The following is a 27,889-nucleotide window of genomic DNA, read 5'->3' as shown; positions in this document are numbered from 1 at the left end:
TTGAACCCCGAAAAATCTGCTCTGCAGTCGGGGGTCGTCTTATGCGCCGGTAATACAAAAAAAAAAAAGTGTAAAAAAAAAAAAAATTATTACTCACCTCCCCCGGCGTTCTGTCGCGCTCCGGCAGGATGTCGCTCACTCCTCGTCCCCGTCGCAGCATTGCTTTCTGACTGCGGGGCTTGAAATCCCCGCTTCCAGAAAGCTAATACACACGCCGTCAGCCGGTACAGCTATTCAATGACAGCATTGAATGGCTGTGATTGGCTGAAGGCGCACGTTGCTTCAGCCAATCACACCCATTCAATGATGTCATTGAATAGTGTGATTGGCTGAAGCCACGTGTGCCTTCAGCCAATCACAGCCATTCTGTAACTGGCTGACGGCGTGTGTATTAGCTTTCTGGAGGCGGGGATTTCAAGCCCCGCATTCAGAAAGCAATGCTGCGCCGGGGACGAGGAGCGAGCGACATCCTGCCGGAGCGCGACAGAACGCCGGGGGAGGTGAGTACAGATTTTTTTTTCTCCATTGTAATACCGGCGTATAAGGTGACAGTTGGGGGGTCGTCTTATACGCCCCGTCGCCTTATACGCCGGTATATACGGTATATGTTTTTATTTTATGCGCCAGAGAATGGTGATTTTTTTTTTCTTTTTCTTGCATTTAATATCTTGTTTCAAGATGCAGCAGCAGAATCTCAAGCAAAATTATCATAGTGAGTTTATATTGAAATCAACTGGAATCCCATCGTTACAATGGAAGAGATATATATGTCTCTTACATTACATATATTAATATATGTTTATGAGCAAAGGACAAAGAACAGCACGGTATGGCAGGCAGATCAGTGCTGATAGTCCCCATTAAAAAAATGCTTCTGAAGTTACAAAATCCATCTTGTAAGAGAGGCTTTTTATGAGAAAGAGAAAGCGAGTTAGTATATGTAAATCTCCACATTGCCATAAGGGTGCGGAGTCGTCGGCTGTTTTCATACATGCAGTACACACAGTTTATGTATGTCTCCACAAACAGTGTACATGCAGGTGTGGTATGCCATGTGCATGGGGTGTGGTGTGCCTCATGACCAGTTTGCAATCTGTGTACAATGAAATATTCCAGTTATGAGCAGAAAACTCTGAAACAGAAAGAAAAAAAAGACATTATTGTAAAAGAAAGGAAGTTGCTAATCACACATATACAAGACAAATAGATAAGTGATATGTGTGAAGAAAACATTAAAAGGATTTTGGCAGCTTCTATGAACCCCATAGGCTAAACTTATGGACTTATGGTAGCTGAAATAGTTAATCCAGCACTATAAGTCTTCTACTTACCTTCCCCACCATTCCCCTACTGTCAGAGCTGCTGCTGAATGCTTCCAGTGGACTACTTGACGCAATTATAGAATGAGAGGAAACGTCTGTTATTCTATATGCATGTATATATGGTCTATTGGGCACCTTCAGAGGCAGCTTTGACAGCACATAGCGGGGGAATTGCTCATGCTCCGCAAGAACGGAAGCCTCTCTTTTTTTAAGTCATAAACGCGGGTCCTGAGCAAGGAGACCTAAAATGGTATTATGACCAGGAGTTGCCTTCTTGGCAAAACTCCTTTAAAGGGACCCTCTGGCTGGAGCAACAATGATGGCCACACCCACTTCTCTGAGTGCCTGGATGACTGTCACATTGTATTAGTATGCATCGTTAGTCTTACACTACACCTACTTTGATTGGCCAGTGCAGCCCACATGAGCAGTGGTGGCCAGTCAGACCAGCATGTAGTGTCTTAGACTAGCAACACACACTATGCACACAGTGTACATCAGGTAGTCAGAGAAGCAGTAGGACCATCTTTGTTTCTCAAGGCCCAGAGGGTCGCTTTATTAGTGTTTCAACAGACTAGTACATATATCACTTTTAGGTGCTTTTGTAATGAATATTAGATACTATACATTAGCCTCTTCCCACCCAAGGGAGCTCCATCTGACATCATCGGCCCTCTGTGATGGGTTGCCTAACAGTGACCTTCAGGTCTAGTGATAAAACACTGCAGTACAGAAGCTCTCTGCAGTACGAGTTGGCTGTCTACAACATCCATAAATCCAAATTCATTTTAAAGCAGTTCTCTCAAGAAAAAATACCCAAATCTTGTTTAATTTCAGTGGTTATAACACTAGGTTATGTGGTATAGAGCTGCCTCCTCGGGTTGGTGATGGGCTTACAGAAGGCTGTGATAGAGAAGGAGGCTGGCTTAATTGACTGACTTATTTCAATAATCAGCTCTACAAGCACACCACTGAATCTCGGGGAAAGGAGTAAGCTCTATATCACATGACCTAGTGTTGGAACCAGACTAGAATACTTCTGGAGCTAGACTCGAATCAGTAATTATATTTCGCCAGAAACCATTAAGGCTATATGCTCACAAACCTATAAAAAGTTGCACCAAAGATTCTTGGGCACAACTTGGTTTGGATAGCACATGGACATCCCATCTGCACATTGACATGTATTATTTTTGTCCAAGAATCGGACATAAATAGGACATGGTGTAATTTATTTTAGCCCATATGAGTACATCCATTTAAATTAATTGGGGCTATTTACGTTGCACGGAAAAAATGTCCATGTGCATAAACCCTTTATAAGGGGTTGACTACAAAAGATTTTTATCACCTATCCATAGGATAATTGATAAATGTATAATCAGTGGGGAGTCTCACCACTGAGATATCCATATATCCCAAAAACGGGTATCCTGTGCCCCCCCCCCCCTTCTGGGCACTGCATGGTCGCCGAACCCACCTACAGTAACTTCAGATTAAATGGAGCAGTGGTCACATGTGCATGCTGATGGAAATAGCCAAATACAAGTGCTTGGCCGTCTCTGACAGTCCCATTGAAGCATTCAAGCTCCTCCTTACTATGGCAGGAGGTGGGAGGGTGTGGCACAGTAATTGCACATTGAGTAGGGGAGGGGAACATCTGACCCTCGTTCTTAGGATCAGCGAGTTTCTCAGCAGTGAGACTCCCACTGATCAGACTTTTATCACCCATGTTATGGACGGGTGATAAAAGTGTATTGTGGTGCAACCCCTGAACTAGAAAATAATTTTAAAGAACCATTGTTTTTTCTTCTCATATTATAACTGTATTCCTTATAGACATCTTGTCATGGGACCTCCACTCATATGTTTGTTCTTAGCTGTGAAGGTCACATGACAGCATGTCCATGCAGAGGTAGTTTGTTGAGGCTGCTATGGCGACCCCAGACAAAGCAATAATGTAAATATTTGGAGGATGAGATAAGCTAAACAAAATATGTAAGAAATAGTCATTATTTTCAATTACCCATTGAACAATATTTTTTCAGCAGAAAATGTTAAAGGAGGTCATCTTAATCTGAGAGGAATGTATGATTAACGAGTTAGTGGCCTAGAAGAAATTAAAAATGTCACAAGTTTATACAAACCTAGAATGCTACTCACTCATCTGAGTCCTTTTTGCTTTCTTCAATAAATGCAATTGATTCAGATCGGAGGCGATTTGTAACCTCATATGTCCGTAGTGTCACTCCAAAGATGTCTTCATGATATCTGCTGTCATCCTGAAAACAAATGACATTGCAATTATGAAAATGTTATTTTCAGTATGGATATTTGCCCAGTCTTGGACTTATGTTATCTTATTTGTGTATGTGCCTAGGGGGAAGATAATGCTTCTACATGTTGAGAGACCCCAAGAGAGAGCACCACTAGGATGTAGGCAATCTTATACAGGTCTTGCAGTGCCCCATAGGAAAAAGCCATGCAAAATAGTCCTACACAGCTGCCCCTATTGGAATAGTAGCTACCTTATGAGTCAATATCTGACTTTTGAACAGGCCATGCTATATTACTTGGGTTCTGAGCCAGAACAAAATATCCATGCACATACAGCAGTTTTGTGGTTATTGTCTGTTAGCAGTGTATTGTAAGATTCTTGTCTGGCTAAGTGAGAGGTCATCAACATGGGGTAATTGGGGTGCGGGGGGGGGTGTTTCCTTGTGGAAAGACCACAAGAAAAGACATCAGTGGAGTGTAGGGAGTGTAGTGCTCTCTGGGAAGAAGCCATGCTAGAAATATCTGCAGTCTGACTCTGCGAACGAAAATTATGGATGCTCAAGAGCCCACTAGTGTTAAATTGTGACAAATCCCACCTCAGCCTTTGCCATAAGCTGAAACCCATGCTTGGGTCAGAGTCTCAATATAGTGTGAATAAGTGTGATGTATTAGACAAAACCAGCCTAAAAGAAACAATATCCTGCCTTGCTAGTTATGCCCAAATATCAGGATCCTGACTGTAACACTTACTGCTAACGCTGTGCAACAAATTTTTTTAAAAGGTTTCGTAACAGAAAGTAATTGATATGTTTCTGTAAGATTAAAACATACTGATTCCACTTGTAAAACTGAATAATAGCAGTACGTCTCATTTTCTCAAGTTATTTAACCCTTTAGTGACCAAGAAGTTTTTCCGTTTAAAAAAATCGTAACTCCTTTATTTATCCATCGACGTCGCTTGTTTTTTGTGGGACGAGATTAATTTTTCAATGGTACTATTTAATGTACCATATAATGTACTGAAAAAACTTTTAAAAAGTTCTAAGTGGAGTAAAATAAAAAGAAAGATGAAATTCCGCCATCTTTCGGTGCGTCTTGTTTCTACGGCCCACAAACTGCAAAAAAATGACATAACTTTATTCTATGGGTCAGTACTATTACTAAGTCCCTCAGGAGGGACTACAAGAGGCTCTGTGCTAAAAGACCAGCCCCCCACCCCTTCTGTTGACTCTGCAGTCTATTCAGGTTCCCTTTTATTATTGTACATTCCAACTCTCTAAAATACTAAGTGCATTTAGATTTCTTTCGTTTAGACTGGTTTTGTCTAATACAGTACACCTATTCACATTACATTGAGACTCTGATCTTTTTAATTCATTGCTACCACAATATATTTTATTACACATCAGTAAAGGTTACTTTTTAAGGGGATCCAACTGTGGGTTTCAGCTTATGGCAAAGGCTGTGGTGGGATTGACTCACAAAATATGGACTGTTAAAGACAGTATACATACTTTATATAAGAGATAATAATGAACCCACATAGCCTTCTACTTGTCCAAGTCATACTTTTTTTCTTTAGGGTGCTTTCAAAGGGCGTTTTAATCACAAGAAAATTTGAACGATGACTATTCAGTGTATACACAGCGAATGATTGAACAGTCCAGCGTTTTTTTTTGGGTTTTTTTTTAACGATACTCGTTATACGTAATAACACCTTTAGGTTCAGTTCACATAACTTTTCAAACACTTCCTTTAATGGGGTGAAGTGAGTCCAAAGATGCAAGCTTTGGGCATTATACGACCTGATTTCCATTTGTTTACATCATATTTGGCGGATACAGTAGCCTGGTCTGTCACAATATTGTGTCTTCCAAAAAAAGAAAAACAAATGGAAACCAATCCACAGTCCAAAATGGGGACCTTTGGACTCCTTTTGCCTCAGTAATTAAACGTATCCCACAGTAGAATAATTTGCTTTAATATTTTCAGTATTCAAACATATTTCTTTGCAGGAAAGCTCAGCAGGAAGCTACATTGTGATGTTTAACAAGTCTTAGATGGGTCTACTGTCCTGAATCATCCAGAAGTGGAAGCGTGTACATAGTTGGCTATTATACATTCTCACTCACCCTCAGTTTGCTGATTAAGGCTCCTGCCTCTTCAGTGCTCATGTTCCCACGTTGTTTTGCAATCTGCTGAAGACTTTTAAGAACATCTCCAGCCATAGTGACATCACCACATACATATATGTGTCCTCCTTGCTCTTTCAGAGCTTTGAAGGTCACATCAGAGAGCTGTTCACGCAACACGTCTTGCACATATTTCTAAAATGAAATTAAAGTATGATGAAAGATATTTGTTATTGTTTAGAGTTTTATAACATATACTGAACAGTGATATTTCTATGCAATGCAAATAAAAATCTATTACAAACTATAAGGGTCCTTTAAGACTAGCCGATTCTTGTTTCAATGAGCGAGTGATGTCACCACTAACCTGTTCACACTCATGCAGCCTGTTTAGACAGGCAAGTGCATCATTGGCCCATTCAAATAAGAATCGTTCAGATCAATCCCGGTAAAAGTGAATAAGAGGGACTGAGCGATTGCTGTTTAAACCTAAGGATAAGCGAACGAGCCAACAATGGTTTTTATTAGAGATGAGCGAGCAGCACTCGTTTAAGGCTGCCACTCGATCGAGTAGCAGTCTTATCGAGTAACCATATACTCGTCCGAGCAGCATTCGGGGGGCGGGGGCCAGCAGGGGGGGAGAGGGAGAGAGAGATCTCTCTCACTCTCCTCCCGCTCTCTTCTGCTCCCCCCCCCCCCCCCGCAGGCTGTCGCTCAAACTGATGGCTAAAATCAAGCTCACTTGATTTTAACCTTTTTTAACCTTCAGCGAAAAGGGCCTGAAATGCGGGTGCCCCGCGCCCATTTACACGCACCGATTATCACTAAAACGATTGCCGATGAGTGAAGTTTTAGGGATAATCATCCAGTGTAAATGGGCCTTTATTTAGCTGAGATGTGTCCTGCAAGCAACTATTAGTACACTCCTCTCCTCTATTCTTTTGTGTCTATAGCAGTATAGGCAGAATACTATTATTACATTCTTTTAAACTCAGTATATAATGATTAATTAGAGAATCTATATGTGATGATGTAATCCCCATTGTAGATGAAAGGAATATTAGAAGTTGCCATGTAGTTCTCTTGAGCATTATTTGCACGCACCAATGTCGTTTCAGTTGAGTGTTGTGTGCTGATTCCTGCACCCTCCACCAAAGGAAGGCATATGATGACTGTGAATGGAACAACACTACCCTCTCTTAAGGCAAAATTAGATATTTCTTGGTTCCAAATGACTATATTAATAATGTAGCATAGCAAAGTTTCAAACAAACAGTCCATATGGCTGTAATATGGCTCAGTGTGGTACTTTATAGGGCTTCGGGACCGTTCCTGGAGGCCTGTAAACAGAGGTAATTGGCTACCTGCTATGAATCATTTTGGGGATTACATATCTCAATACACCCTGAAGGAACTATATGATTTTTAATATTTACTGTAGATACAATATTGCAAATCCATGCTTTTGATTACCTTTGGTTTATTTGGTTCCCGGGAATATGCTGTGAACAGTTCTTTAAACACTCCTTTGTTCTTTGCAAGCATTGCCTCTTCTTTGTAGATATGATCAATCTTAGATTCCCGACATCCAAACACAAGGATCATTGGACAAGGTTTCAGTCCTGAAAATATGTAAATCAATCACCCTTAGCCTAACATCAGCAGTTATATATATATATATATATATATATATATATATCATCGCAGTTGCAGCAGGAGGCTGGCACCATCCATAGAAAGTAAGTTTGTGTTTATTTATAGGAACCCCTTCCAGCCAGGATGTAAACTTACGTCCTGGGGCGGGAAGGGGTTTAAGTGGTCCTATCCGGTGATTTCTTCTGCCCTATCTCAGAATAGCATATGATAGATCGACTGAGCTGAGCTCTCTGATATATAGCTATATATGATTTGAAGCAGGATTTCAGAACAAAAAGGAAAGTAAATCCTGATAGGACTCCTAGGAGAGACATTAAGGTAGGGTCTTGATTACCTTTTCCCCCTGGCTAACAGTTTCTGTGTATACACTGATACAAGGAAAGTTATCAGTATATGGGCAGGGTAAGCAGGACTCTCACTGTCTCTCCTAGTCGTTTGAGGTTTTACCCTCCTTTTAACCCTTTTCAATCCCATTTTTGATTCAGGGTTTCCTAGGGGGCTTTCTCTTTCTGCCATTATACAATAGCGCCATCTGCTGGCTAGAGCCCGTACTGTGGTATGGAACATGCTGGAGAGGCCCCCAACCACAGAGCAGCCAGTAATATACTGTAAGAATACCCAGCTGGACATCTTCCGACATCGGAGCTGTACAGCCTTCAATCAAAATGTCTTCAGACGTCAGACAGTGGATTGGAAAGTGTTAATTCACATATCCTACTCTAACCATATATACCTATATTACATGGAGCTCAACTTCTCTCCCTTTATCACATCCTTCTCTCAGATAGGGCAGCACTTGGAGTCAGTGCACTGCTGTTTCTATAGCACATAAACTATAAATCAGCATACAGAGTGAATGTAGATCTGTGGGACTGTCACGCTTACAAATTTGCCTACAGATCTCACCTTTATGCTGCATATCATAGAGGCGTTGTTGCCAGAAGCTCCTAAAGGGTGCAATGCCAGTCCCAGGACCAATCAGGATACAGGGCACATGTGGATCTTGTGGCATTTGGAAACTGGGTGCTCTAAGGATGAGAAATTAACATTGAGAAAATATAATGTTTGGTAATTTATCTGATGATTATGCAAAATACATCATTATTAGAGATGAGCGAGTATACTCGCTAAGGCACATTACTGGGTGACAGGTGAGTTACGGCGGGGAGCGGGGGGGAGAGAGGGAGAGAGAGAGATCTCCCCTCCGTTCCTCCCCGCTCTCCCGCCGCTCCCCGCCCCTCGCCAGCCCCCGAATCTTTAGAGACGAGCGGGGAGATACTCGGCTAAGGCACTACTCGCTCGAGTAATGTGCCTTAGCGAGTATACTCGCTCATCTCTAATCTTTATATAACCAAACTGCAAAGAAGTGAATTAACAGTCACTCAGAATGGTAATTAAAAGTAGTTTTCAGGACTGTATTATATAGTTCACTATGCTACACGCAGCTATATACGCTCAGCTCTGCTACACGCAAGTATATATACTTAGCTCTGCTACACGCAGGTATATACACACAGGTTAATAGTGGTCTATAACTCAGTGACTCTATTCTCTATCTGTGGTAAATCCAATCTGTAGAACATACCAGAGATACCAGATATTACTGCAGGATACACTAAATATACTGGGGGCTCCACAGTAAGGGCTTCTACCCATTTGTGTTTTTTTAATGCTGCGATATCCCTGCATTTTTTAACACGATTGTCAATGGGACTTTCTAATGATAAAAACGCATCACAGGTTTGTGTTTTGCGATTTTTGTATGATGCCTTTTTTAACATTAGATAGTCCCATTGACAATCGCGTAAAAAAAACAGCGATATCGCAGCGTTAAAAAAACACAAGTGAATAAGAGCCCTAACATATACTATACTAAGTGGTGTAATATACCGACATGCAATTGACTGTTGCTATGTCCCCAAAATGTGGAAGACTAAGCTGTGAACGGCGAACAGTTCAGGCCAAATCCTTAGAATTATTCTTCCAAGCTCTTTATGTTCGCGCAGCAAATATTGAGCCAATCTAGTATTTGGAATTTACTTCCACAAATCTTCTTTCCTATGGTGCAGCAGTGCATACATGTGGGGTTAAATCCCCCAACTGCAAGCTGAGATGAGTAACACGAAGGGCGAACACATTAATCCATAAAAGCCACCCCATCTCCTCCCCTCAGATGTGTATATGATAAGACAAGGAAGAAAATCAAATCAAAACCTTTATTAGGGGGGGACAAACATTTTTGCTGCTGTTTGGACTACAGGAAAGATGACTTTTCTAAATAAATTCCAACTTTGCTTGTACCATTAAAAAATAAAAAAAACAGAAACCTAACTGAACGGAAAGAAACGGAAACTTTTTCTTTGCTTTTCATTTGTTAAAGACCCCATATAAATAAATGGGGGAAAATCCAATCCGTGTCTTTCCATTTGAATTTTGTTTCTCTGATCCAAAAATGGATCTTATGACTGAATCCCAACGCTGATTTGAACTGAGCCTAATTTTGTCAGTCTCCCTCTGATCCAGCACAGATGTCACTCCAGTGGCCATCCATCAGGCAGGCTACCAGTGAGCATGTGCTGTAACTGCACATGACCACTGCAGTCAGTCATTGGCCTCAGCGGTCATGTACTGCACTTACTGGCATCAGCACTCAATGCTGAGGTTTTTCATTTAGGGCATTTGCTGTTTAAAAAAAAAATCCACTGGACAACAACTTTACCAGGCAGTAACAGATACTCAAAATGTGTGCCCTAGATGTCAAGCTACAATGCATAGTTAGAATATAGGCTACCAAGCACTCCCGGGCATTGTTCTGGGCAAGCAGCTCCATCCTCCGTTCTTACTACTTTGTGTACAAAGCAAAGAGCTGGCAGGGGGTAAAACAAAAATGCTCCAGAGCCAGCAGAGGAAGCACAAGGGACTCTTCCTAGTTGAGTCTATATATATATATATATATATATATATATATATATATATATATATATATATATATAGACTATGTTTAATATATAATTAATGCTTTTTTGGGGGGGGCAGTGCCATTTCACTATTCGCCTCGGGCAGTAGAAATAGTAGGTGCCTCCCTGTGTATACTAGTACAGAGAAAAGGGGAAAAGAACTACAATCAGCAACACCAACCTGAAAAAACAAACAGAGTTGGAACAGCTACCCATACCAGCACACAGAGGTAGAAGAATAAAAACCACATTTAAGGGGAGGAACTGAGGTGGTTTTTATGTACTGATTTGTTAGCCCTTCATGTTACTCGTCTCACCGCGGCTGGGGGTATGTGCTACTGTGAAGGAGGTCCAGAAAGCATTAATACAATTTATTTTGTTTTGTGACTAACCCTCTTACAAAACAAGGTACCACTTCATCAGTCTGTATTCTGTTAAGCCAAGAGGAGCAGACACCATGATGTATGGGACCATCACCATCTGAAAAACCCAAGAAAAAAGTATATGCATATATTCAAAATTTATGATCAAAGCAAAATTAGGATTCTGTTTGCAAACCAAATCCTGATTTTCTATTTGTATAAAGTATTCACAATTAATTTGTATGTCTACTCCTGTGCTATGTATATGTAATGTACCAATGTGTCCTTCATATCGAGCAATGTCACTTTGACACCGATGGTAAGGTGACCGACTCCTAGGGTGACGTCACATCATGACATTTTCGTGGCAGACTGTTTTTGGGGTGGTTTGCTATTGCCTTCCCCAGTCATCTTTTAACCCCACCAAGCTGGGTACTCATTTTATTGACCTCGGAAAGATGGAAGGCTGAGTTGGCTACCTGAACCAAGCGGAGATTGAACCTGCAACTTTCAGGTCATGAGCGAGAGCTTAGGACTGCATTTCTGCTGCCTTTACTCTGCACCACACAAGGCTCGACCGTGATGGTAGCGTTAGGAAATTTTCTGCATTTTCTATATTCCTGTGTGTATATCTTTTTAATTCTGAACTGTGTGTTTCCTGGTTCTTCTCACCTGTCAATCAGGTTCTGCCAGCACACCAGTATATCTCTCTAACAGCTAATGCGTTTGCTTGAGTCTCTATATAAATCTACTCATCCCTCCATTCTCTGCCAGTAGAGCTGTCCATGTCCATTACATAGAAGTTGGTTTAATGACCGTTGAAACATTTATCTGGTGAACATTTGTTTTGCAGATGCAGCCATATACATTTTAGTCAATGTGGATCATTAAAATTGATCAAACTAGCCATACATGTTCAATGATGCCATGTGATGCGCAACCAATCCTTCTGAAAATGTTTTAAAGGAAAATGGTTTGTTGTTGAAAGATCGTTAATGCAAATGAAAGATCTTTCATCCAACTACTGGACTATTATTCTTTGATTCTGTCTTTCACTCTGACTTCCTGGTATAGACCCCTGGCTTATTTGACTATTGCCAGTTTGTTCCATCAATCAGTGGCTACTCTGGGGCAGGACCCTGGGTATCACAGCAGCAAATGCCATATTATTTCAAAAAGGGGTTAAAGAGTGAAAACCTGCAGCTCCTATGAGCTGCTAACCTGAGTGTTTTTGTTGGACAGGCTATTCCTGACTTGACGTAAACATCACAAGAAGGTGGATTTAAAGGGATTATTCAGAATTAGAAAGAGATTGCTTTCTTCTAGACACAGCACCACACATATACATAGGTTCTTCCTGGTATTACAGCTCAGATACACTGATGTTAATGAGGCTGAGATGCCATACCACACACAATATGTGGTCAGGTTGGCACTGTTTTTGGAAGAAAGCAGCCATGGACAACCCTTTTAATATGTCTATAATGTTCTACTTGAACTCATCCATGAGTTTATAATAATTAAATTATGTTCTACTAGAAGACCACAGATATGTGTAAATCATGTTGAAATAAACCCTTTTTAATCATGCCAAAACATATACAATCTTCATTGTTACAGCTACGGTACTTTTTTCTATAAATGTTGTAAGCTTTATAACTGTTATGAAATTAAAAATGAATTGAAATGTAAAAAATGTATAGAGTTTTAATGGAAAATGAGTACCAAAGGAAAAATTACCTCTTGTACCATAGGACACAACTGCTACAGTGAGGTGAACCTCATCAGGGTACATGTCAGGAGATGAGCTAATGGAGTAGTAACGAGGTTGTAGCAGTGGTAGCTGGGTGAGCAGGAGAGATGATGGCATCTGAACGGAGGGGAACTCCTCTAGCACCTCTATAATGGTGGGGTTCTTGTACCACTTCCACTGTTCATATTCTTGTAAGCCCTTCATGGTCAAGAAAATTTGTTAACACAAAAAACCTGTGCGAAATTAAAACAATCTCCATGTTTATAATCAGAACTAAAATTATTTCCATTGTCTTTGTGAAAACTTTAAACAAGGTTTTTGCTAAATCTTAGAATCTTGGCTATCTTAGGCTAGAGCTGCACCTAGACTTTTTGTAGTAAGACTTATAATCTGAACCTTAAAGGGAAGCTATCACCACCTATTTGCACCATAAACTATGTTATGGTTCTCACAGCGCAGGTCCCGAGGAGTCCAGGTATTTACTTTTAATACTTTACCGGCTCTCCACTCGCTTGGGTTTAGCCAACTTCTGCAAATAACTAATTTTACAGATGTGCAAATCAGAACCAAATTAAAGGAGTTTTATCAGAATAACAAGTGACTTGCTGATCGATAAGGGTCTCAGCGTTACGATCCCTGATGATCTTGAGAATGGGACTCCCGTGTCCCATTCTCTTGTTACTGCAGGGGTTGCTTCTTCCCCATCAGTGACATCACTCTGAATAGAGCGCTGGCAGAGCATGCTTAGACTTCCTTAAAGGGGTTGTCCTGCGGCGAAATGCAATTTTTTTTTCAACCTCCCCCCGCATTCTGCCCCGTTAAAATCAATACCGTTTGTAATTAAAAAAAAAATAAAAAATCGCTTACCTCCTTCCCAGTTCGCGCAGCATCTTCTTTTCTTCTTTTAAAGATGGCCGCCGGTCCTTTCCCAATGATGCACCACGGTTTTCTCCCATGGTGCACCGCGGGTCTTCTCCCATGGTGCACCATGGGCTCTGTGCGGTCCATTGCCGATTCCAGCCTCTTGATTGGCTGGAATCGGCACACATGATGGGGCGGAGCTACGCAATGACGCGTATAAGGGGGCGGAGCCAGAACGCCGCCCGTGCCCGGACCGACCAGAAGGGAGAAGACCCTTCTGCGCAAGCACGTCTAATCGGGCGATTAGACGCTGAAATTAGACGGAGCGATGGATACGGGGACGCCAGCAACGGAGTGGGTAAGTGAATAACTTCTGTATGGCTCATATTTAATGCACGATGTATATTACAAAGTGCATTAATATGGCCATACAGAAGTGTATAACCCCACTTGCTTTCGTGGGACAACCCCTTTAAGGCTGGTTTACATGGGCCAATGATCGCTCAAAGATCGCTCAAACAACAGTTTGAGTGACAGCTTTGAGTGATCATTTTACATAAAGTATTAAGTAGCTACTCAGCTACTTAAGTACCAATTAGGTGTGCAAATAAAGCCTTCCCTGAAGGCAGTTAATAGCCTGAGGCTATTATCTGCGCTCAGATCCTTTGTTCTCCACAGGGAAAACAATGCTATCAGCACTCCCCGTGGAGAACTACTGATAAAAGTGAATGAGGATTTTTAGGTTAGCTTGAATTTAACAATCAGCTAACAGTGCCCGAAAAGTGGATTTACACACCGACATTTACACGCACCGATTATCGCTAAAGCGGTCGCCGATTAGCAATTTCTTTTTTAGCGATCATCGGCTGGTGTAAATGGGCCTTTAGACTTTAAAACAGAGAGTCATACACAAATGTGGCCATCTCTTCTTGATAAATAATGGATTTATTAAAAACTCCTTAGAGGACCCACATTTCCCAAAAAGGTAGGGTTCCCAGATATAAGCTGTTTATACACTACCTTCACAAATATTGACCGCCAGGTGTGTAACTAAAACATTCTGGATGGGATGGATTGGAAGAACAGTATCATTTTGGCCATGGAGGACAGGAGGTGGAGGCTCCCTATGTTCTCATGGTGGTGGATGCCCAAGCCCCTTATGCTTTCTGTATAATCCAGACTTGGAACTGATACAACAGCAGCTCATACATTAACTTTTAGGACCATAAAATATTTAATTATAGTATAACTTTTTGCACCTAACTTGAAATAAATTATGCATACAAATTTTGTTTACTAATGTGAGTTTGTGTGAATAATCCTTTTGTGACGTAACAGTATAGCAGCTATAAATTTGAATTAACATGCTGTCAATATATAGTAGTTTATTTACTCCAATACATGGAAATATACTGCATATGTTGTATGGTGTGTACTATTAATGTATACTAGATTGTATTACAAGCGTTTCATGCCACCTTGCTCAGAATTTCCAGGCGTTTTTTCTCTTTCTCATTGGTAGCAAGACATGCAATCTGCTGCATGAGGAGTGGGGTGGGTGGTGTTGTGATATCCAGGAAATATTTGAGGGCTTGGAATATGGTGCAAGGAGGAATCCTTTCTTCTTCTGTCCAGTTGCTGATTACACCTGTAGGGATGATAATGGATCATATCATTGAAGCACACTTTTTGTGTTATAAAGTATTCTAGGTGTGACACCTATATTGACTTACTAGACAAATAGCATTTGCAAGCTTTTGGCCACTTTATCACGTAAGTTTACAAATGCTATATAAACTCATTGTCAGAAAACATCAAGCACCTAGAAGGAGCTGTGGGAATTGAATGAAACTTTCTATGTGAGATTGTAACGTTGATATAAGTAAGTGATTATAATATCAGAGCAAAAGGATAATTTATTGCAGAAAACTGAACACTTAAAGGGAGGCTCTAGTACCCTGTTGGGCTGTCTCTAGCTTGGATGCAAGATGTGATATGGGTGAACATGAGGCATACAGGTTCAAATTTGCTGTAAATGAGCCTCTAGATTGTGCAAACTTGTAGGCTATGGAAGTTGGCATCCCAGGTAGTCCCATACATGTTCTCTTGGCAATAAAACTGGCAATCAGGCAGGGCACATATTGTGGAGGCATTCCTGTGACACCCTTCATATGTGCGGCCAAGCATTATCCTGCTGGAAAATGCCTCTTGAAATGTCCTGTACATATCTCTGACCTGTCATTGTCCCTCGTACCACTACTAGTGGTGACTGACTGTCATATGCGATGGCCACCCAGACCATCACCCCTAGGTCTCCAGACATGAACAAGGCCATCATCAGTGCCCAAACTTAACCTGGATTCATTACCGAAGTCAACCCAGTTCTACTCTGTAGCAGACCGGTTTTGTCATTCACGGCACCACTGCAAATGAAGGCGATGGTGGGTGGTTGTCAAAGGCAGTATACATCATGGGTGCTGTGAGACCAAACGTCCTTCAGCTAAAGAAAATGGTTCCAACAGACACAGGGGCCTGTAATGATGGTGACAGCTGTCTCTGGATGCTGATTAACAAAATAGTTGGAGCTGCTCATGCTTGTCGGACAATCAGACGATCCTCTCTACTGTTGGCCTATCGAGGGCATCTTGAGCCTGATCTTGTGTGCGTGCCCTCACACCTCCACTGTTCCCAACATCTCCTAACAGTCTGGTCAGAATGACCCAGGTGGTGGTCAATCTGTCAATACAACCATGCAACCTTATCACATTCCAATAATGTGCCCCCTCTCAAACACTGTTAACTACCTGAAATCTCTTCAATTGAGTCGTAGTGGTGTCTAGTAGTCAAAAAGCTCTATGCAAGCAGAAAAGAGTTCACTACACACAAGTAGCCTCTGAAAGCCTTTTTATAGGCCAAGGGTGGGACCATTTTAGGGCCTCAGGTGGCAGGACTGTTCATTTAATCATGCCACAACTCGATTTGCATATCTGCCTGAGATGTAACTGCATGCCGAGTTTTGCAGCAAAACACCAATTCTTTGTATGTGCCTTTTTTTTGGACAAAGAGTGTATATTGTCATAAAAGTATATACATTGTGAACAATTAAAAAAATTAAGACCAGTCTGACAGTGGGGTTTTAAGAGAGTACTATGAGAAGTAATACAAATAGCCTTGTCGTATATAAAAATCTAAAAAACACAAAAAAAGCTAATGAAACATTAATACATCTTTGATAGGGTCTCATCTATGGTAGTGATATGTCCACTGTCATTCCACTAATATGAACAAAGCATTAATTAACGATATGAAGCCACAAGAAGTAAAAAGCTATATGAAATATATGCATGTTGGGGGTAAATATCATAATTGGCTTACCTAGGGCTGTATTTCTTTCCTCCAAGATTTCTACCTTGACCAGCTGGTTAACTGGAGGGGCATCTTCCAGCCTCTCAATCAAGGCATTGACAAGCTCATCGTGGTTACCAGGAAATATTCCCAAGTGGTCTCCTGGTCTGTACCTCAGCTCTTGGTGTCCATTTGTGTGAAGCCGAAGGAATATGGTAGATCGACTACAAAAAATTAAGCACTTTACTTAGCATTAGCCTGTTATTTTAAATACATATGGGGTATATTGGAGTGAGATAATTCCGAATTGTAAGTTACAAGTGTGGTTGCTATGCTGCCTACCTAGTAAGTGAGGTTGGCCCTATTATTCTTCTCTATGGGTGGTGTGAACTTTTGCAGAGTATATTTTGCACGAAGAATATATATGGGGGCTGAAGGAGACCTTTAATCCAAGGCCTCTCTCTCTATGCAAGCCTTGGGTTACAGAAGATACTATACGTTTTAATACTTATAATTACTGCAGATATTGCAGACATATCTACCCGACCAGAAGTGCTGTAAGTTACACTATATGGTGACTTAAAGGGCAACTGTACCTTTAAAAATCTTTTGACATGTCAAAGCGATATAAGCTTCAAAAGTTTTGATCAGTGGGGCCCGGTTGCTAAGACTTTTAGATTAATGGTTTTGAGCTTTTACAATTGTTATGATCTCTTTAAATGGTTTGAAATGTAACAATAATCTGAAGGTGTAAACAAGTCTTTAGTAACATTCATTGTAGATTAGTTGCACTTAATGGCTACAATTCTTTTTATTGATTTAAAGCATGAAATGTGGTGGTGTGATGAGGAATTGTAAGTTATTGTACCTGGATTTTGCACTTTGTAGGTTTTGTCGACCTAGTAGTCTTGCACCGTAAACCTTCTTTCTGTGAATACTGTAGAGGGCTGGTAAGACAGAAGAGCAATATTAACTATTTCAGCATGACATTAAAAATATTTGCTAACTCTGATCTCATTCTTGATATTGTAGGTTGGCCTATTAAAGGGGTTGTCTCATTAGGGTTCACTTACATGGGTGTTTGTGCTCCACAAATTAAAGCTGCAGATCAGTAATTTGATGTGAGCCTGGTTCTAAGCACCTCCCCGCAAACAACTGATTAAAGGTGTAGCTAGACATTTAGTAGTAATACTTGGCAGCCATGCATATAATTGTAACACATGGACAGCTTAAGTTGGACTGGTCAAGTCTATCAGAACAAAAGCTATTGTTACAATGTGACTCTCAATTTTGGATCTTATGATCCTAAATAGCGGACCCAAGGTAGGGGGACTCTCTGTGATCCTAATTTGGCATATGGACAAGGGTCTTCATGAGACTATCCCTTTAACACCTAATTACTTAAACATTATTTTCAGGACTAAAGGCCCTCTTATATGCAAAGACAATCTTTCAAAAGATTGAAAGATTGACAGTTTTAACAATCGTTTTGCATAAAGTGCTAATGGACACTAATGTCCATTAGCACTTTATAATCTTCGTTTGCATGTAAATCAGCCTCCAAGAGCTGTTTGCAGAGCTCAGCAGGTGTTCTGAGCTCTGCACACAGCTCCATTGTTCTGGCATGGGCTGTCGGCTGAATACAATGTAATCTCCGACTCCCGTGCAGAACACAGCATGCGGTCACTATTATCTCTCTCTGGTTGAATGATAGGTTTTAAGTTCACCTTGAACTTTAAGCTCACGATAGTAGCGTTTACACGCAACAATTATCCCTTTTATGCCATCGCTTGAACTAATTTTGAGCGATAATCGTTGCGTGTAAATGGGGCTTTAAAATTGCTTCACAACCACTCTGCCCTTCCTGGTTGCTGCTGATCAGGACATGTGACGGCTGCAACCAATCACTAGCCACAGCAGTGTCCTTCTGTAGCTAATGAGTGGCTGCATCAGTCATATGCCGTAGTAGCCAACAAGACAGAATAGTTGTGAAGCAATTTTAAGTTCTGGGAAACCCCTTTAATAAACATAGGAATATTTTCCAGAAAGATGTATATTTAAGACTATTAGCGTTAGGCTCTGTTTACACTAGCATTATGGGTTTTACTTGTAAAGGATCTATGATGGATTTCACTGGATCTCTTTTGGAATGGATAATAATGGATCCCGTTGACTAATAATGGGTCCATCTACAATACAGCAGCATATTATTGCCTGTCAGAGGTAACAGAAATCTGTCTGAACAGAAACATGACGACAATGTGAATAGAACATAATACTGGACAGATCCTGTACCTTGTGTGAGTTCTGGAGCCTCAGCCACAAAGCTGATCCGGTACTTGCTCCTCTTCCAGCTGCGGTCATTACTAATCAGGGAATTGTTTGCTTTTTCAATATTCACATCATCTCCTACACAAAAGACATCACAGGCAGCCTGTGTACAACATAGACCAGCAAGACGTTATGTCATTTCAACCACATACTACCCAAAAAACAAAGAACCTACCGTAACTCTGAAAATACCCAGTGCTGATATTATTACACTGCCAGCCTAATGAACTTCTGCCATGAGGATGTGGGTCTTATCATAAACATAAAATGATGGTAATCAGCTAATGCAATTGCAGGTAAACACATGGATATTACACAGACACAGTTCTTCTCAGACAATGCACACAAGATTCCAGGAAACTGCAGATGCGAATATAATGTATTATTTACTATTTTAACCTTCTTGTTGCATCTCATCTGTCGATCATAATCCAACAACAAAAGAAAACTAAATCATACAGTAAAATTTTGCATGTCTTCCGTAATTACATGCAATGTATTTATTAATATACTGTATGGGTGCAACTTTAGAAATGCAATATAATGCTGGAATGTATGAGAAAATGCAATATATTATGGAGGAAATGACAAAAGATACATGTGCTCATAGAAGCCACATTATGGCTGACTCATAGTATACAAAGCATTCAAATAAAGTAATGGCGGACAGAGGAAAGATATTGATTAACTTGATACAACTTGAATGCAGAGTATGGAGCACTTGGCCATCTCCATTTGTCCAATTGACATTGAATGGAGCAGCAGAGCTTATACATGTCATCTCTGGAACAAAGGCTTGGGACCCCTGTTCTAGTGATCAATGAGATCCCAGAGATCATAGATTTAATTACAGGGAATATAAAAGGGTCTTTTAATACAATTTGTGTGTTTACAATTCCACAGTGGAGACAATGGATATGTTTACTACAGTATGCACTGGCGTAACTATGGGGGATGTAGAGGATGTGGTTGCACCCGGTCCCAGGAGCCTTAGGGGGCGCACAAGTCCTCTCTTCTTCATATAGGGAGCTCACTACTATGAAGAAAAGCATTATAGTTGGGAGCCCTGTTACGGGTTTTGCATTGGGCCCAGGAGCTTCAAGTTATCCCTCTGATTAAAGGAGTTAAGAGAAGTTGGGGGGCCCCAAGATAAACTTTTGCACCCGGGCCCATGAGCCTTTAGCTACGCCCCTGACAGTAGGTACTATATTAGTTTTATGAAATTATGTAGAAAGGTCCACGAAGGCAACAACCATTACAAAAAATACAGAGGCAATATAAATTTACCTTAAATACTTTTTTAGCCCACGTCCTGAAAGATTCCTCTTGTCCACATAGTTCATCTCCCTCCCCCATTTTTAAGATTCTTTCTCCCCCCATCTCTTCTAGCAGAGTATCCACAGCTCGGGCAAAGGCACAAAAATGAGGGTAAGCTCTTGAACCAAGTCCAAATACTGAGAACCTAGAATTAAATATAACAAGCAAGAACACAGACTCTAATTATTTAGCAAATGCCATATACAGTTATCTACCTTACACTCTGACATAACCTCTCCGGAAATGTGTTGCCTAAGCACAGACATTGGAGTGATAGTCCGGGTGATATCACTCGAGCGTATATATGCGGCTAATTTAGCTGCGTTAAAAAACCGCGACCCCTGAAACACTGGTTTCCAGTGCATTAGTTCAGATGAGTGATTTTTAGCCACGTAGAAATATTGCGCCAGGAATAATAGGGCATCGGCAACCTATCTTGTGCCGAGATACGTTGGAGGCTCCCATAGGCTTCTGTGGAAGCTAAAAAAAAAGGGAGGGGGAGGGAGTTTAGCTGCGTACAACGCTGAGAAAATAAGACAGATGCCCCTATTTAAGCATTAATAGTAATTCCGAGGATTTCTGCCAACCAAGGGATTTCCATGCAGCAGCGTATTTTTTTCGCTGATACGCCATAACCGCCTTTGTGAATTAACGAGAAAACGCAGCTAAAGCTCGGGACTTAATCGTGGCTATTCTTCATTCACATGATTTTTGCCCGCGATGTGACGAGCATAAGAACGCATATGCTTGTGTGAACGAGACCTTAAATCGAGAGACACAAATCTGCGGCTTTTTCCATATCCGGTAAAGAAATTGCATTTTAGTAGTGATCTCCCACTATTTATCTAGGACAGAGGGCAGCAACCAAGAGCATCTCTGGAGGACCAGAGAGCGCACTAATTTTACTGGGTACTATGTTCATTGTTACTGTAGTGAGACCCCTTGATTAGCTACAGCAGTTTCCTACATACATTGCTATTAATTTGGGCTCATTAAATCCTTAGAACCTCTTTAACAATACTTTAGAACTAGAGATGATCGAACATGTTCGGCCCCGCCCCTTTTCGCCCGAACACCGAACTTTGCGAGTACTTCCGTGTTCGGGCGAAAAATGTTCGGCGGTCGCCGTGGCAGCGCGGGGGGGTGCGGCGGGGAGTGGGGGGGAGAGGGAGAGAGAGAGGGCTCCCCCCTGTTCCCCGCTGCTGCCGCCCGCGCTGCCACGGCGACCCCCGGCGGCCCCCGAACATTTACGCCCGAACACTGAAGTGTTCGGGAAAGCCGGTGTCCGGGTGCGTAAGTGTCCGTAACGGACACGTTCGATCATCTCTATTTAGAACCAAAAATTAAATTTTTTATATCAGTTTGCTCAGCTTCTCCTGCTCTATAACTTGATGCCTGCAGTTTGGACAGCATGTTCGAACTGACAGATTCCCTTTAAGCTCTGCAAATTGCAAAGTAGGGTCTCCATGGATTGGACTTATTTTCCCCTGATATCCCACAGATGCTCAGTATTAAGATCTGGGGAATTTGGAAGCACTTGTGATATTCCAAGAAACATGTACATGATCTGCAATAACGTTAACGTAGGTGGTACACGTCAGAGTAACATCCAAATGAATGCCAGCACCCAAGATTTCCAGGGGAACATTGCCCGGAGCAGCACACTATCTCCACTTGCCGTCTTCCCATAGTGTATCATGGTGCCTTCTTTTTCCAAGGTAAGCATAGCACATGCTTCCAGCCATCCACACAATGTGAAAAAAAATGTGATTCATCAGATCACACCACCTTCTTCTATTGCTCTATGGTCTACAAACATACAGCAAGCTGTGATGCACTGTGTGTTCTGACACTTTTCTATCATAGCTAGCAGTACCTTTTTCGGCAATTTGTGCTCATTTGTGGGATTGGACCAGATTGGCTAGCCTCCATGCAAATCAAATCCAGGAACCAGTCGTTGGGTTAGCAGTTGCCCTCCTTTTGACTACTAACCGCTGCATACTGGCAACACCCTTACAAGACCTACCATTTTGGAGATGCTCTGACCCAGTCATCTAGCCATCACACTTTAGTCCTTGTCATAGTCACTCATATCCTTACACTTGTCCATTTTCCCTGATTCTAATACTTCAACTTCAAGAACCAAGTGTTCACTTTAGGCCCAATATATAATACCGCAGGGGTAATCCCTAAAGAAGGGAAAGACCCGTCGGTCTGTAGTAGTTACCACCCCATATCCCTTCTTAATGTGAACCTTAAACTATTTGCTAAAATTCTAGCCACCCGTTTGACCCTCTTTTTAAAAGACTTGATTCACAGTGATCAAGTTGCTTTCCTACCTTCTAGAGAGGCTAGCGATAATACTCTTCATGCCATTAATTTCATAGTACACATCTCTTATTCTCCCTGCATTTCTGCAGATGCCGAGAAGATTTTTAATGGTGTCAACTGGACATTCCTCAAAGAGATGCTCTTCTGCATTTGTTTGGGTCAGACCATGCTGGGTTAGATATCTAGCCTCTACTCTGCCACTTTGGCGTCCATCAGCGTCAATGGTCACCTCTCTGATCCTTTTCCCACAACCAATGGAACCCACCAGGGTTGCCCTCTTTCGCCTATTGATTTTTATACTCTGCCTATAGCCTTCTCATGTCATGTTCATCAAAATCCAGATATATGTGGCATCACCATTCATGATGTATCACACAAAGTTGCTGCATATGCAGATGACCTGGTATTTTTTATATCACAACCTCTTATATCTACCCCCAAAGTATTAGTAGAATTCAATCGCCATGCTAGTTTATCTACACTCATTGTAAGAAAAAATCAAGCACCTAGAAGGGGTTGTCGGAATTTAATGGAGCTTTATATGTGTGATTGTAACGTTGATATAATTACAATACCAAAACAAAAGGATAATTTATTCTGAAAAGCTGAACACTTGAAGAGAGGCTCTAATATCCTGTTGGAGTGCCTCTAGCTTGGATACAAGATGTGATATGGGTGGGTATAGAGGCCTGCAGGTTCTGCATAGAATCATGTAGCATATCCGTCTCTATTTGCTGTAACTGAGCCTCTAGATTGTAGGCTGTCAGTTGGCATCTCAGATAGTCCCATACATGTTCTATTGGCAATAAATCGGGCAACTGAGCAAGGGACAGAAGTGTTACAATGCTGTGGTATTCCTGTGGCACCCTCGATTTGTGTGGCTGAACATTATCCTGCTGGAAAATGCTACTTGGAAGTTCTGCCATGAGAGGAAACACATGTGGCTGCAGAATTTCCTGAACACATTGCTGAGCTGCCATTGTCCCCCCTACCACTACTAGTAATGTAGTGACCAACTGTTGTATGCAATGGCAGCCCAGACCATAACTCCACCAGTGAAGGCAGTGTGCTACTCCACAGCGAAGGCAGGATTGAAGCACTCACCTCTAGGTCTACAGACACAAGCACCAACGTCAATAATGCCAAATTAAACCTGGATTAGTCACTGAAGACAACCCAGTCCAATTCCTTAGCAGTCCAGTTTAGTCGTTCATGACACCACTGCAAATGCAGGTGATGGTGTCAAAGGCAATACATGTAATGGGTTCCGTGAGAAAAAATGTGCTTGAACAAAGTACTTTGACATGGTTCCGACAGACACAGGGGCCTGTAATAATGTATCTGGATGACGGACAATGAATCAGTTGGAGCTGCTCGTGCTTGTCGGACAATCAGACAATTATCTCTATTGGTGGTCTGTCGAAGGCATCCTTAGCCTGGTCACTTTTTGTGCATTCCCTCACATATCCACTGGTCCCAACACCTTCTAACTGTGTGGTCAGAATAGCCCAGGTTGGCAGAAAATTCATCAATATGACCATCCAGCTTCTCGCATTACAATAATGCGCCCCCTCTCAAACTCTGAGTCAGGAATCGAACACAGGACTCAACCTCCTGTGCTCTGGATGGTGCCTCTACCCACTGAGCTATCCAGGCCTTTGGACAAATTCCCCTGCAAACCTTAGCCTTGTTTCTATGTTCCTGTTAATCTATTTCCTGATTCCTGGTGCTGACCCTGTCTCTGTCTCGACTGTGCTTCCTATAAAAGCCAGACCCTGCCACTCCCTCGAGATTATTTTGCTCCACAGCGTTTGATCCAGATTCCCTTCTGCCTACTATTACTACAAGATTACCCATTGCTAACTCCTGCCTTTCTCTCCTGACTACATTACCTGCCTCATGCCTTGTACTGCATACCGGGATTAACTGTTGCTGACTCCTGGCTTTCCATCGGACTACTCTCCAGACCTGTGGCTGCTACACCTGAGGCTCCGCCCTAGTGGCTGAACTGCTATACTCTATTAACTGGGAAAAATCTCTTCAATTGTGTTGTAGAGGCGTCTAGTGGTCAACAAGCTCTACACAAGTGGACAAACAGTCTACTGCACACAACAAGCCTCTGAGAGGTTGTTTTTTTATCATTAAGAATTTTTATTAAAAAAAGAATTTTAACAAACAGCAAACAAGGGCAAATTCTGTACAAAAGTCTGAAAGCTTAAGGCCGGCTGTCCACGGGCGTAGCGGTTTCCCGCAGAAGATTGCCGCTGTGGCATAACGCTAAGTTGGCACAATTTTCCACGATGAACCTATCAGTAATGATAGGTTCCGTGTTTAAAAATCGCGGCCAAATCGCGACATGCCGCAATTTTTTAAACGCGAGTGGAAAATCGCGGCGATTTTCCACTAATCTACATCGGGCTGTGCTACCCATAGTTATCCTATGGAAAGTGCTCACCGCGTTATCCGTGTATGGCTTATTGCGGCGGGTAACGCAGTGAAATGTCGCCCGTGGACAGGAGGCCTAAGAATTGATAAATATTGACAAATAATGGATCAAAGCAATACAACCTTTAAAATGTATACACCCTTATTAATTGAGAAAAGAAAAATGTGAAACAAATGAAACAGTGAAGCAAATGTAAAATACTGAATCCAAGGGCTCCACATCAAGTAATATTTATGAATGGAATTGTTACAAAGCGCATATATATTTTCATAGGAGCAATGCTCTGAGATAAAGGAAAATCAAGGCTGTGATATCAGACATAGGGGACTTCCAGTTTCTAGCTATCATCAGTTTTGCTGTATGTGACAATTTAGTTTCCTGAAGGGAGAGAGAATCATGCTGGAGTCAAGCCAAAGGAGTACTATAGCAGAGTTATTAGAAATTGTCACTCCAGTTACATTCCTAATCAAAGATAATACTTCTTCCCAAAATGAGGTGAAAACCTGACAGCTCCAGAAAAATGTGGATTAAAGAGCCTGGGTATCCGCACTTTCTCCAGCACAAATTGCTCAGACCAGAGAAACAATTAGTGATTTTGACTGGAGTAAAGTACCATCTGGTTAGCAGCTTGTAGTGAACATCTATAAGAGAGGAGCTAAGGGAAGATTTACTAATACATTCCAACGCTGAAAACTGTTGGTTTAAAGTAAATTTAGTAGATACATCTGCTTCCAGTTTAGAAAATGAGATTTTTGGGGCATTCGCCGATGTCTCCCGACAAAATATTGTATATCTGACATACAACTGAGTGACTGCCTAAAGAGTTTTTGGATATTATACAATGTAACTTTGAAGCGATGAAACTTCAGACATGTTAAGCGTCTTTAAAAGGGAGGAAATCTTAAAAATTTTAAAAGGATTCCTACTTGAAATTCCAAATTCTAACCTGAGCTCAGAGAATGTCTTAATTTTGTTGTTATGAACAAGATCTGATATAAAAATGACTCAACTAGACACTTTCAAATCAGGAACAAAGTACTTGAGAGTCTCAAGAATTTTTACATTACTTCCTTTCATGCTCTGAATCTTTCCCCAAAGATGAAACATCCAAGTCTGGATAGTTGTCAACATGAGGGGGAAAAGTTTCTGAGGAGGGGGAAGAGTACGAGCTTTTACATGCGAGGAGGTAGTTGCTTGTGCAATTAAAAATGGCTTTAATGGCCTATAATCGTTTAAGTAAAATTCTATCGAAGGCCAACTGGAGTCTGAAGAATAGGAGTCCTAGTGCTGTGATTTATTGACAACTGTAAAGTAATAGTAGCAACGTAAATTTGGTACCCCCATCCCTGTTTGGGGTGAAGGTACATTATAGATGAAGCCACAGACCTTTCGCTGAGTCACCACCCAAAGCTCAGTATGCAGAGTAATGTGAAGATACTCAATAGTAAGGTTTATAGGGAAGTTAAGGATCTATCGTATTGTGAGGGAAGTGAAGATTTAGCATTTTATACAGTACAACATAATGTAACCAAGACATTTTGTGGCTTGAGAGATGATTTAATTCTACTTGGATAGAAGACAATAGAGGCAGGACATTTATAGAAACGAGATTTGCTAGAGGAAAGCATAGCTTAATCCCCAAGTATGGAATATTATCCTCTTGCCAGAGGAAGGGAAATTCAAGCTGGATAGATTTTTAAGTTCTTCTGTAATATTAATGCCAAAAATTAATGATTTGCTAATATTACGTTTATAATAAGAGATTTGGCTAAAATGAAATAGAGAGTTATATGCTTTTCTTAAAGAGGCAAGGGGGTCTGAAAGAATCAGTAGTACATCATCCGCAAAAAGGCTTATTTTATGCTGCCGATGACCAGCCAAAATCCCTCTACTGTTAGAGCTGGACCTGATCAATTCTGCAAGTGGCTCTATTATTACGGAAAACATTGACGTGTACCATTAGTGATTTAAAAGGATTGAAATGCCTTCTCTGCGTCCAAGGTCAGAAGCAAGAAAGGCAAGCGAAAGCGTGCAGCCTCTGAAATTTAATGTATAATTCTCCTAGTGGCATATAGGGCCTGTCTCCCCTTCATAAACCCACCTTGGCCATTGTGAATTAAATTAGAAAGTAACACTAGAAATCTTTATGCTACCAATTTAGAGTATAATTTAGTATCATAGTTAAACAGGTTTATTGGTCTGAAGTTAGCTGGGGAGTCTAATAATTTACTCAGTTTGGGGATTATAACTATGGTTGCGTGCAACATTTCGCCCAGGAGAAGACCCCGAGAAACTGCTTTATTAAGAGTTTTAGCTAGATGCAGGGAAATAATGGGATCAAATAGTTTGTAGTACTCATTAGCGAATCCATCAGGTCCTGGAGTTTTGTGGTACTTCAAAGAACTAATTATTTTTAAAACTTCTGAGGTGAGAATGGGGGCATTGAGCTATGTCAGGCGATCAGGGGGAATAGCAGAGAGTTAGATTTTCTGGTGGAATTCGTTAATCGGAGAATGTGCAGGTTGAGGAGCAGAAATGTTGTCTTTCAAATTATACAGTTTAGAGTAGAAGTCGTTGAATTCATCCATAATATGTTGGGGATTAGTGATCTTAGTAATTAAACTTTCATTTTGAGAGTTTATTATAAGAAGAATAATACGAGGCCCAAAAGAATTTTAGATCTTTATCCTAGTAATTTTCTTAAGTTGCTTATGGCCAGAATAGGAGAAAAGGATCGGCAACTCAAGTTCGATTTTCTTAATTTACACAAGGAGGTCGCTAATACGAGCTTGTTTTACT

General features: G+C 41.2%; 1 protein-coding gene across 1 annotated transcript in view; it reads right to left on the bottom strand.

The window, feature by feature from the left end:
- Nucleotides 1-828: 828 nt before the first annotated feature.
- NOS1 (nitric oxide synthase 1) overlaps nucleotides 829-27,889 on the bottom strand; it is a 90,151-nt gene continuing 63,090 nt past the window's right edge. Inside the window, exons 17-28 of the mRNA XM_066601916.1 lie at nucleotides 20,284-20,458; nucleotides 18,961-19,099; nucleotides 17,534-17,612; nucleotides 16,696-16,889; nucleotides 14,799-14,968; nucleotides 12,447-12,657; nucleotides 10,737-10,824; nucleotides 8,294-8,415; nucleotides 7,205-7,353; nucleotides 5,732-5,926; nucleotides 3,470-3,604; nucleotides 829-1,132 (exon numbers count right to left, since the gene is read on the bottom strand). Coding sequence (XP_066458013.1) covers nucleotides 3,482-3,604; nucleotides 5,732-5,926; nucleotides 7,205-7,353; nucleotides 8,294-8,415; nucleotides 10,737-10,824; nucleotides 12,447-12,657; nucleotides 14,799-14,968; nucleotides 16,696-16,889; nucleotides 17,534-17,612; nucleotides 18,961-19,099; nucleotides 20,284-20,458 — 1,645 coding nt within the window. The 3' untranslated portion in view covers nucleotides 829-1,132; nucleotides 3,470-3,481. The remainder of the gene's footprint in view (nucleotides 1,133-3,469; nucleotides 3,605-5,731; nucleotides 5,927-7,204; nucleotides 7,354-8,293; nucleotides 8,416-10,736; nucleotides 10,825-12,446; nucleotides 12,658-14,798; nucleotides 14,969-16,695; nucleotides 16,890-17,533; nucleotides 17,613-18,960; nucleotides 19,100-20,283; nucleotides 20,459-27,889) is intronic.

Source organism: Eleutherodactylus coqui, chromosome 5, assembly GCF_035609145.1.
Source record: "Eleutherodactylus coqui strain aEleCoq1 chromosome 5, aEleCoq1.hap1, whole genome shotgun sequence".
NCBI lineage: Eukaryota > Metazoa > Chordata > Amphibia > Anura > Eleutherodactylidae > Eleutherodactylus > Eleutherodactylus coqui.
This window is presented reverse-complemented; position numbering and strand designations above follow the sequence as displayed.